At 34.0% G+C, this 13,057-nt stretch overlaps 1 protein-coding gene across 5 annotated transcripts in view; it reads right to left on the bottom strand.

The window, feature by feature from the left end:
* The window catches only part of XRCC4 (X-ray repair cross complementing 4), a 334,165-nt gene that overhangs the window by 172,549 nt on the left and 148,559 nt on the right, over positions 1 to 13,057 (bottom strand). For all 5 annotated transcript variants that reach the window (XM_037800808.1, XM_037800806.1, XM_037800810.1 and 2 more), the window contains 2 exons: positions 8,058 to 8,210; positions 6,796 to 6,902 (listed from right to left, as the gene is read on the bottom strand). In XM_037800808.1, coding sequence (XP_037656736.1) covers positions 6,796 to 6,902; positions 8,058 to 8,210 — 260 coding nt within the window. The remainder of the gene's footprint in view (positions 1 to 6,795; positions 6,903 to 8,057; positions 8,211 to 13,057) is intronic.

Below are 13,057 nucleotides of genomic sequence, written 5' to 3'. Positions count from 1 at the left end.
GCAGTACATGTTGTTAGCCCCTCTCTTAGCAGTCATTCACTGTTTAAAGCAACAAGCTCTTTGATACTTAGAAATTTTGGATTCTGTTCTATTTTTACAAGTTACTATATCAGTATTCATCAACTGTTTGACACAGTCATTCATTTATTTTCAAAAAGGCTATTCAATAATCACATTTCCTTTCAGGAAGCCCACAAATGAAGTAAAATCCTAAATTACTGGTAGGAGTTATACATGGACCCCTTGTTGGTTAAGAAAAAGGACTAATTAAATTGTTAGGCCATATCTTCAGCTAATAATGATGCAGAAAAGTGGTAAGAAAGATTATTTTATTTTATTTTAGTGATTGTATACTTTTATATGAATTTAATAAGGGTAAAACATTCTAGAATAAGTGCATTTCTTATTTCGTACTTTTAGTAAGGCTCATTTAAGTATTCTCTATAAGAAATGTTGTTAATAATAATAAAAATAATAATTCAAAAATATTGATTATTTGTTAAAATAATTAGTGAGGTATTAAAATAATTCCTCTTGTGATGACTAATTAGGAACCAATTAAGAATAAGTTTTCAAAATCCTTCATGAGAAAGATTCTACATCTGTTTTTTAAAATAAATTCAAATTTTCCACTAAATATTCACATGCTTTTTGAATTATGTTAAGAAATGTTTTGGAATCATGAGTAAATTCTTAGCATATTCATATATATTTAAAAATTGATTTCACATAAAATTCCACTGTTATTATTATAGCATTAAAATGGTTCTAAAACAATATATGTAAGAGCCATAAAAAACTTGGATAACCATAAATCATTTTTAGGTTATATCAAATATTGTTGGAGCAAATGAAAGGCCTCTTGGGTACAGTACTGGACGGTCTGGAACTCAGAGGCTAAACTAAGGCTGCTTATAGCTCTATATATTTCGGTGAGGTTCCGTTGAGACCAAGAACAATATTTAATGGATCTAGTTCAACCTGAATCTTCTCTACAGACGAGGATACTGGATCTTGATTTGGATCCAAAGAAACAGAGTTTTCTGTAGGGTGGGCTGTTTCACAATATCTATTATAGTCCAACAAGGTTCCACTGAATTCTAAAAAAAAAGCTTTTAGGAGGGAGAAATGAGTCTGGACTAACTAGGAAATCCTTAAGCCCACAAAGTTAATACAAACTAGATGGGGTAGAAAGTGACCCATCTTCCAAGGTAGTTCAGGGATTAAGCTATAAATAGAGACCAAAGAAAATCTCTCACGTATTATAAATTTAATCCAAAACAAAGTGAAATCCCCATGAACCCTAGGATCTTAATATATAGTCACAGTTTAAGAAATAAAGTCTTGTAATACTATTGCTCCTTGTCTGGAAATTCTCGAAGTCAAGACATAGGGAAAATAAACCTTGTATAGAAAAATATAATATGTAGTTGTGGGGTAGTTATTGACTGGAGAAGAATGTGACCTTCAGTTTTCAAACTGATTTGGAGGTCTTTTAGTCAATAAACTGTCAGTGAATATTTCAAAGGTTTTTCATGCTATAAGTGTAGTACAAATAAGCATGATGTTTATTAGCTAATTCTGTTGAGCTACTTATTTATTTTCTCCAACAACCCAAAAAATAGGGGAAATTTAAAAAGTTTTGGACAAGGAAATAATAAAATAGACTGCATAGCCATAAAATTGTTACCTGTTAGTTTCTGGTAAACTGCAATATCTATCCTGTTTCTGGATATGTACATAAAAACAAATAGACCTTTTCTTTGAAAGTATACTGTGGAATCGCTAAATGATCTTGGTCTTATCCAGGAATGGGTAATAATGTGAACAACTCATGAGGGAACTTGGGATTTTAATAATAATGAAAAAATTCATTTACATAATAAAAATTACTAACAAGTTACACATTTAAGCATTTAAAGAAATGGTCTTTTGAAAGATAGAGTAAACGCATTTACCCCCAACCCCATTAAATTCTCTCTCTTTTTTTTATTGTAGGGAAAGCACACATAAACCTGCACGATCAAAAATAAATTCACATATTTACCTGTACTCCCAAAATAAGCAACTTGTTGTCAAGATGGCAGAATGAATTCAGGAAGAAATTCTCAGTGCTCTGCTCCAAACACATACCAGTAATATATAAAATATTAAAAAGACAGAGTTGTGCTCAAAAATAAGATAATACCCCACGAACTATGAATATATTTTGTCCATGAAAAAGAATGCATTATCAAATCTGGTATATAATAAGGAAACTCATTTTGTTGTTTAACATATGTGATGTTTTTTCCTCAGAGTCTATGGAATCCAGATCTTGATTCAATATCCAGCATTTTAGATCTGAGATTCATTTCTTTTGGCAAACTTCAGTTTCCTGAATATCTCTTATTGAAGCAGAAGGAAAAGGATAATTACAACTTCTAATAAATATGTTCTTAATTCTTGACATCAAAAACTTGCCAAAAAGCAAGTTAAATAATAATAATAAAAAAAAAAACCCAGAGGACTATCGATCAAATACATAGTGAACTAGACATGAGTTAAAGAAATAATGACATATAGAATATAAAATATGGAATGAAATAAGAAGAGAAAAGCAATTTTGCCAGATTTCAAATAGTATAATTACAGTTTAAAGCTTTCTTTAAAATAGCATGAAGACATAAAGGACCCTATCCTCACATACCCATTTTTAACTGTATATTTTCTCTTCAACAATTTTCATCTATTTCAAAGGGTGGTGAGCTGCGCCGAATAAGAAGAAAAAATCAAAGGCTATTGTATTAATAAAAATTCTGAAAGTCTAATTTGGAAAGAGTACAGATGCTTTCATTTGCATTTGATTATTAATGAATGATTTCACTTTAAATGGGACAGTAATCTAAAATAAGCATAACCTCCAAATGAAAAGAAATTTAATTCTGATATGCAAAAGTGTGACTGTGTGCAGGAGTATATGACTGTGTGAGCCAATTAAAAGCTACTCATAATTAAGTTAGTCAAGCAACTCATTTCATTAATGTCAGTCAGTTTCCATCACCGCAATTACGCACCTTTGTACTTCTTTGTCCATTTATTCTACTTTCTCTCTTATCATTATGGGAAATGTCCATGTTTCTAGCTAAGCTAACCCTGCCATTTGTCCACTGAATTCCATCCTCTGTTACATACTCAGAGATAGTATTCTAGCAATTTTTATCTCTGCCTACTGCCTTGGCAATTTTTACCCTCTCTCATTGACTCTGATCAGCATACAAACATGACATTATTTGTCTTATTTAAAAAAAAACAAAATCCTCTCTTGATTCTATGGCTCCCTCCAGTTAATTTTCTTTCTTTCATTTTCTTTCCAGTGAAACTTGTTGAAAGAGTTGCCTGTACTTGCTGTCTCATCTCCAATTCACTATTCTCATTCCCTTTGAATGTCCTTTTCTATATGTTCCAATCATTCCACTGAAAATATTTCATTAGGGTCCTCAATAATGTTTGTGTTGTTAAATCCATCAATCATTTATCAACCCACCTCTTAATTGCCCTATCAATAGCATTCAGCTAAGCTGATCACTGTCTGCTCTTTGAAGCACTTTTTCAGTTGGCTTCCAGGGTACTATAGTTATGTTGTTCACCTCCCACCTCCTGGTTGCTCCCTCTCAGTCTTCTTTGCTGGTCCTGCATTTTCCTGATCTCTATCCATTTAAGTGTATTAGGACTGAGCCCTTGAACTACTTCTCTTTCTGTCTTCTCTAAATCTCTTGATATCTCATCCAGCTTAAACACCATCTAAACTTACATTTTCAGCAGGACCTTTCCCACAAACTCTAGGTTTGTATATTCAACTCCCTACTAAAAATTTGCTATCATTAATGACTCTCTTTCTCTCATGCCCCACATCCATTTCATCACCAAATCCTGCTGTCTATAAAAATATCTGGAATCTGACCTCTGCTCAGCACCTCCACAGCTCACTCTAGGCTAAATCACCTTGATCCTTCACAGAATTATTGAACTAGATTCCCATCTGTTTTATCTTCTCCTGTGTTTGTCTCCCTGCAGTCTATTCTCAACAGCAGCCAGACTAATCCTGTAAAACTTAAGTCAGATCATGCCAATTGATTGCTTAAAACCCTCCAGCAGTTTCCAGTCTAACTCAAAGTAAAAACTGAAGTCCTTACAATGGCCTACAAGACTCTATACATGATCTGGCCCCCTTGTCTCTCTGACCTCATCTCCTAATTCTCCTAGTCTTGATCTCTCCACTTTGTTCATATAGGCCCCATGCTATTGTTTGAACAAAACAGGAAGTTCCACATTAGGGTTTTTTTTTTTTTCTTTAATTTAATGTGCTTTTTTTTTTTCCTAGCATGCTCTTTGCCTAGATGGACCTGTCACCGTCTCAGTGACGCGTTTTCTAGGTACCCTGGCTAAAACCACAAACCTCATCCCTACTCTTATAGACACTTTTCATCATTCTCTCCTATTTTTTTTCTCTTTAGCACTTATCACTATCTAACATAACTTATATTTTATTTATTGATATTCTTTATTGTCGGTGTCCATGACTATAATTTAAACTCCATAAAGGCAGATTGTGTGTTTTTACTCTCTACCACATAGAAACTTCCCTAGTATATAACAAGCACTCAAAAAAGATTTGCTAAATAAATGAATCAAACATTTATTTTTAAGAATATTAGCCTTAGGTCAGAAAATCTGACTATGAGTTCAGGGGTTCCTCTCTCCACTGTTACTAGAATATCTATAAAACTCAAGAAGAAAAATAATCCATGGTTTAAAAACCTATTGGGTAACAACAAAAAGGCAAATAACCTAATTAAAAAATGGGCAAAGGACTTGAATAGACATTTCTCCAAGGAGATATAGAAAAGGCCAAAAAGCATATGAAAAGATGTGCAACATCCTTGGTCATCAGGGAAACGTGAATCAAAACTACAATGATATACCACTTTCACATTAACTGAGACAACTATTATTTAAAAAATAGAAAGAAAATATTAAGTATTGGTGAAGAGGCAGAGAAAGAGGAACGCTTATACTTTGCTGGTGGCATTGTAAAATGGTACAGCCACTATGGAAATCAGTTTGGCAGTTCCTCAGAAAGTTGAAAATAGAATTACCATGTAACCCAGCAATCCCATTTCCAGGTATATACCTAAAAGAACTGAAAGCAGGAACTTGAATAGATATTTGCACATGAGTGTTCATAACAGCATTATTCACAATAGCCAAAAGGTGGGAGCAAGCTAAGGGTCCATTAACGGATGAATGGATAAACAAAATGTGGTATATACACACAATGGAATATTATTCAGTCATAAAAAGGAATGAAGTTCTGAGGTATGCTACAACATGGATGAAACTTGAAGACATCATGTTGAGTGAAATAAGCCAGAGAAAAAAGGACAAATATTATATGATCTTGCTTATATGAAATACCTAAAATAAGCAAATTTCATAGAGACAGATAAATTATAGGTTACCAGGGGTTGATGAAGAAGGGGGTGAGGGGGTTATTGCTAAATGGGTGCAGAGTTTCTGTTTGAGGTAAAGGAAAAGTTAGGGTGATGGATATTGGTGATGGTAATACAATATTGTGAATATAATTAACATTACTGAATTGTACTCTTGAAAGTGTTTAAAATGGGAACTTTTGAGTTGTATATATGTTACTACAATAAAACATTAAAAAGTAGTTTGAAAAAAATAAAACCCTACTGGGTATTTGATCTAGGGGACTTTAAATGGAACTACCACTTTCCCTTCTCTTCTTTCTATCCTGTCTCACTCCATTGCAATCTCTTTTGTGAACAGTAATAAAAAGCTTCAACCTCATCATAACCTAAAGCATTCTAGATCACGCTGCTCAACTACCCCATCAATAGCTTTAACAAGATAAGATCTCAGAGTTAAAAAGCGGCCAACTTTTAGCTGCTAATATGAAAGCACATCTTGCTTATTGCTTGTGAATCTTTGTTTTAAAAAGAAATAGTATACCTTACTGTGCCAGTTTGGATGTATTATGTCCCCCAAAACACCATGTTGTTTAATGCAATCTTATGGGGGCAGATTATTAGTGTTGATTAGATTGGAATCCTTTTAGTGTTTCCATGGAGATGTGACTCAATCAACTGTGGGTGAAACGTTTGATTGAATTATTTCCATGGAGATATGGATCCCGCACATTCAGAGTGAGTCCTGATTTAATCACTGGAGTCCTATAAAAGAGCTCACAAACAAAAGGACCTCAGAGCAACTGACAGCAACATTTTGGAGATGGCTGTTGAAAGCAGACTTTTGCTAATGCTTTGGAGATGCTAGCCCAGAGTTTGCTCCAGAGAAGCTAAGAGAGGACAAAATGCCCCAAGAACAACATTTTGAAGAATGCACAGAAGCTGAGAGAGGAGCTGGAACACAACTTGGGATCAGCAGACACCAGCTACATGCCTTTCTAGCTAACAGAGGATTCACAGATGCCATTGGCCTTCCTTTGCTGAAGGTATATTCATGTTGATGCCTTAATCTGGGCATTTTCATGGCCTTCGGACTGTAAATTTATAACCAGATAAACCCCCTTTATAAAAGCCAATCCATTTCTGGTATTTTGAATAATGGCAACATTAGCAAACTAGAACAGTTACTGTGTTTGTACATGCTTGCTTGTGTTGCTGCTGCTAATGTGCTGTTGCATTTTACAAGAAATATTAGTTTTTAATATTAGGTATTTGAAGTTTTAGGCGAGATAGTCAACAAAGGAAATAAATGTATTTATCTTACCTGGAGGTAAAACAGAAGGGTCAGGCAATTTTTCACTTTCCTCATCAGTACTTTCATCATAGATTGCTTCTCTGTCAGCACTCATTTGAGGACAGCTTGTAGTTTCCCTAGAAACAAAAAAAGATTAATCATAAATCACTGCGGCACCCCTAGCTAGGTATGAAATTCACCAGTAAGTAATTATAAAAAATGTCCCTGGAAAAAGATTCCAATTAAATAAATATGTATTGAAATATGTAAGATTTAGATGATACCACTTTAAAGAGTATATATTAACTCTCATAAAAAGAAGTTTCTCTTTCATCTAATAATCTGAATGTAGTTTATAGTACTCACTATAATTATTGAATCAATTTCATTTAACTTATTATTTTTCTATCAAATATTATTCCACCAATTATTTTCTGTGGGTCAGAGAGTGTTTAGCATTTACTGATCTCAAAGCAGTTCCACATTTCAAAATCCTGAGATGAGTATCTTTATCCTTATTATGAGGATAAAATGAAGGACAGGAGCTTAAAGGATTTGCCCAAAGCCATATACTAATAGATATTAGTGCCAGACTAGCACTTGAATGAGGACCATCCAATATCGAATATAATGTGCTTTATACTATGCCAGCAGTAAACCTGTGCTTCCTCTTAGATTCAGGGCAATAGATTCTAACCCATATCTGCTCATCCCTAAGAAAATCATAATAGCCCATACTAAATATAGGTCATCTATGATTTTTCTTTGAGAAGTAAATACACTTCCACACTCAAGGAAACTGGATAGAAGGATGAGAGAGATGATCACACTCCAATCAGCACTTAGTTACAAAAAAAGTTCAAATAAAATTAATGCTACCTGGAATTTAACATTAGCAACCTGATTGCAACTTAACCAGTTGATAAACAATTTAACCATTGCTCAGACATCAAGATTACAAATGGGAATCCAACTATGTAGTTTTGCAGAAGATAAAAGGTTTTTAAGGCATTAATGTATTTCCAAATGATTTCTAAGAATTGAACACTATTTAGACATACCTCATCCCAGTTTCATGGGGTATGGATGAGTGTGGCAGTTGGGCAGACATGGAGAGATCATGCTGAGAATTTCCCAACCCACTGCATCCCTGTCTAACGGCAGACCATACAACCTTACAGCATCAAATGATCTCATCTTACTAAAATGTTGATACCTAAATCTCATTACATTTTGGGAAAATTCCACTTAAATTTAGGCATCTGTCATCCAAAAATAGTAAGGCCAAATACCGTTCAGACTCGGTGTTCTTTTCTAGTTCTTGAACTTCATTTAACAATTTATGTAAGCTTCTGATTTTCGCCTTCTTCTCATTCAGCACCAGAATAAACCGTTGGTAAAGATCATTCTCCAAAGCTTCCCTAGCCCTCACGCATTTTTCAAATCTATAATAAATAGAGATCACATTTTTCTTAGCATTAACATTATTTAGTCTAATAAATGAGATGATTTCAAGAAAACTTTTCAAAGAAAATACAATTAAAATTTTTTATCATATACTTTCATTGACTTAATTTAAAGTTTAACACAAATAATGAAACAAATAATTAGAACATATTTGTTATTAATGTTAGTAATTTACATACTGTGATGAGTGTTAAAATTGAAAACTGACATAAAAATGCTTTTAAAAAATCTATAATGCCTAAATTTAATAATTTATTCACATCTATAGTTTACTTCCAAAAGAATATTTTTATGAGAGAAATTTCAAACACGTTTCCTCATTATCCTGTTGCCATTTTGTTTTGTAGTTAAACGATTAATCTCTTTGATTGCCCTACTAGACTATGAAGTAAACCACAGCAAAGACATTACTTACCCCAGTTATAGCCTTATAACCCACCTCCACACTAACACACACACACACACACACACACACACACACACATATAAACACATTCATATATAAATATATATATGCACACACACCCCCCAATACATGCATATATATATGAAAGTATCCAACTTGGAATTTTGAGGGAAAGATTAATGAAAAAGCAAATGTGAAACAGTATATATATTTAATTTTAGATATATAAGACAAAACTTATAAAGTTCTGTTATAATTCCTCTCACAATGCTTGATTGAGCTAACAAGGGGTTGTATTAATTTTAATCTCCCAAGAGATTTATATAGAGTAAGCCAACTAGCAGAGATTGTATACACTTGATAAGTAAATCTTCATTTTCATGATTCAAATGTAAACTATTTCACAAAAGTAGTCTTTTCAATATAGTCCAGGTCTGCCTAGTTTTCTCTACAACACGCTGCTTATGTATACTTCTATTGTTCTATACAAGTGTCCTAGTAGTTTCATATGTGTGTATTTCAGTGAAATTCTTAGAAACAAAAAAATGTCAAAATTTGGTGACTTTGATATATATGTCCTTATGCTTTCAAAAACCTACTCATCTAGAAACAGAGAAGGAGAGCCGATCCTGCAATGAAAAGGAATACATGGTGATATATTCTGTGACCAATTACAGTAATTTCTTGTAGCACAGTCTTTGCCAATACTGTGAACCTAGAGAACTTGGGCATTTTATTTAACTTCAGTGCCTAGCACAACTTTTGGCATTTGAAAGAAGTTTAGCAGCTATTTATTCTATAAATGAACAGAGTAAATTAATATGGACAGCTTTTATGGAAATGGAAAACCACTGAATCTGAATATTATATTTTTCATTCATTTTACACAGGCTATTTGTCATTGTAACCACCATTTTTTCATTTTTTTTCACTTTTAAAAAAGATTTTGTTGTACTTAACACTAATATAACAGTGTTCCTTCGTGAGGCAAAGCTCTCTGAGAAATAAGTACACCAAAGAGGTGTGGAAAGAAAAATTATGGCCAAAATTGAAGAGGAGCTGCCAAGGTTGCTGGCTTATTTTAAGCTGGGACATGTTACTGCATTTTCTTCAGCTGCAAAGTGTTATATAAGCATAATATTCTCATCATCTTCCTACAATATTTTCTAATGTAAAGCAACAACTACAAAAAAAGAGGTGACAAAAACATACATACCATTAAAATCTGAGCACATAACAGAACATTTGAAATAGACGCAAAGTGAAATCCAATATATAAAACTATACAATAAAAATCTTACTTGATATAATTTCTTACATAAATTTTAGCACCCCTAGCCAATTAGTAATTTAACTGAACTAAACACATATTTAATTTCCATACAGATCATTTCACTGATTCTTGATTGAAAGGTGATGTGTACCTATCAAGCACCAAGCTAATTCCTAACCCTTTATCAAAAATTAAAATTTGACATAGCACATGAATTTAAAAATGAAAATAAATGGAAAAATGAAATATGTAATTTGCATAAAGAATATTCATAATCTAAATAATCAGTGTCATAACTACTTTGTCAAAGGTGACAACATTTCTGTGATAGGAAAACAAACGCAACAGAATGAATGGTATCACGTGAGTTAACTTTTTGGTGTTAGCAAAGCTTTAGGATTTTGTTGGAATCATACTTCTGATCATCAAACTGGACAACACTACCTGGACCATTTACTGCAAACAGTTTCAGGATATGAATTCACTCTTATTAGTTCCTCAACAAATTCTAAGAACACTCTCTTTTCATTCAATATTAAATAACTGAGAAGTGTATATCATATCCCTCACCCCATTTTAATATCAATCCTCCCTTGTAGTATTATGTAGCATTATGATGCCTCTATGCCTTCCATTTTACTTGCCTCCTGTCAATCCCCCACTGCAAGAACCGGACAGGAATTATTACATGAGGCCATTTAATGGAGAACAGACATGGATTCACTGCTGACACTAAAAGTGACACTAAAAGAGAGTCCATATACAATTAGGTTGGAGCACAACTAGTCAAAGGATCACCTCTAAGGCAAAGCTCAAACATAATGAAACCATAAAAAAAGTTATAGAGGAAAAGCCTAATGATGCTTCATCATTTCAACAGTGAATAACACTGAACAATAACACTAAGTTTAATTAGTAACCTAGAACCAAAGTATCTAGGACCTTTGATGAAAGAATAACCATTTCTAAAAAAGATAAGATGAGGGTAAAAACTAAATACAGAAAATATTGAATATTCAAAGTAAAATATTTTTGGGTAGAAAAGAAAAACAGGTAAGAATAACACGTTAAAAAGAATAACACTGAAAAGATGGCAGTCTGAGAAGCTTCAGGGTTCTGTTTCGCCACAGAAGTTTTGAACACCAACAAGAGCTGGCAGAAACAGCTTTCTCAAAGCTCCACAAATCAGTTAAACGATAGCAGTAAAACAGGGAAAGTGCCAAATCAAGAAAAAGTTCACTTAAAAGCAACAGAATCTCAGAGCACCTGGCTGGCCCTCCCACACCTCTCATCTACTCAGCATGGAGCCAGACCATGCTCCCAGTACAGATCCCTGGTCCTGGTTCTGGAGGGAGAGAGGGACCCTCATGAACATGTTGGGAGCATGTATGTCTGGCCCAATCTGTCTGGTAGTGGCCTAAGGGACTTGCTGTGCCAGAACTTACCTTGAATGTAGAAGGCAGCTCACAGAGCTCCCCTATGTAATGCTGTGGGAGAGCAGACAAGTCATGCTGCCTGGAGTAAGGGACTGCTGATTGCAGGACATATACTGTAGTGCCCAGCACAGTGAGGAAATTGTTTCCAAGGGATGTATCCATGTTAATGCTCCTGCCCAAGAAAAGAGGCATGCACAGAAAACATCAGGGAGGCCCTCATGCTTTGGCCTGGAGCTATTCTCTAAACTCACTGTATAGATAAGCTCTGAAGAAGAACACCAGCACAGGTCAATAAGACTGAGAAAGGTCTTTTCTTTCTTTTCTTCTTATTTACTTATTTTTTGTTAGCTCCTGACAGTCATGGAAAGCTCTGTCATAATACTACCTGGAGACAATCTTAAGGATCAGGCCTAAATTCTAATGATAACACCTTAAAATATAAAAATGTCTAGGTTTCAACAAAAGGCCACAAAATATACAAAGAAAAAGGAAGTGATGGCCCATACAAAGGAGATTAAAGCATTAGAAGCCATCAACGAGGAGGATCAGACCTAGGACATTCCAGACAAAGACTTTAAAAAAAAAATGGAAGTAAATATGCTCAAAGAACTAAGGAAACCATGGAAAAAGAACTAAAGGAAATCAGGGAAATAATATATGAACACAAAGATAATATCAATGGAAAGATGAAAATTATGAAAAGGAACCAAACAGAGTGGAAGACCATAGTAAACGAAATTAAAAATTTCCTGGAAGGGTTCAATAGCAGATTGGAGTTAACAAAGAGAGAATAAGTGAACTTGAAGATAAGACAATTGAAATCATCCAGTCTGAGGTGCAGAAGGAGAAAAAGGATGGAGGAAAATGAAAAGAGCTTGAGGACCTTCTGGGATCCCATCAAGCATACCAATATATGCTTTGTGGGAGTACCAGAAGAAGAAAGGAGAAAGTGGCAGAGAGAATTTTCAAAGAAATCATGTGAGTCCTCCAACTTCCTTATTCTTTTTCAAGATAGATTTAGCTATACAGGACCTCTTCCCCTTTCATATAAATCTGATGATCGGCTTTTACATTCCTGCAAAGAAGGATGTTGGAATTTTGATGGGGGATTACATTGAACCTATAAACTGCTTTGGATAGAACTGACATCATAATGACATTTAGTCTTCTAATCCATGACCATGGGATGTTCTTCCTTTTATTTAGGTTTTCTTTGATTTCTTTTAGGAATATTTTGTAACTTTCTATATACAAGTCATTTATATCTTTGGTTAGTTTATTCCTAGACATTGATTCTTTCAAGTGCTATTATACATAGAATTTTTTCTAAATTTGTTCTTCTCATTGTTCATTTATTATATATAGAAATGGTACTGATTTTTGGGTGTTGACCTTGTACCATGCTACTTTACTGAATTCATTTATTAGCTCTAAGAGCTTTGTTGTGGATTTTTTAGGATTTTCCGTGATTAGGAAAATGTCATCTGCAAATAGGGAAAGTTTTACTTCTTCCTTTCCAATTTTATTTATTTTTCTGCTCTGGTAAGACCTTCCAGTAAAATGCTGAAAAACAGTGGTGACAGTGGGCAGCCTAATCTTGTTCAGGATCTTATCAAAGCAGCATGGCAATATAGACCAATGAAATTGAATTGAGAACTCAGAGGTCAATCATCACATTTATGGCCAAATGATTTTTTACAAGGGGGCAAA

This window comes from Choloepus didactylus, chromosome 13 (assembly GCF_015220235.1).
Source record: "Choloepus didactylus isolate mChoDid1 chromosome 13, mChoDid1.pri, whole genome shotgun sequence".
In the NCBI taxonomy this organism is placed as follows: Eukaryota; Metazoa; Chordata; class Mammalia; order Pilosa; family Megalonychidae; genus Choloepus; species Choloepus didactylus.
This window is presented reverse-complemented; position numbering and strand designations above follow the sequence as displayed.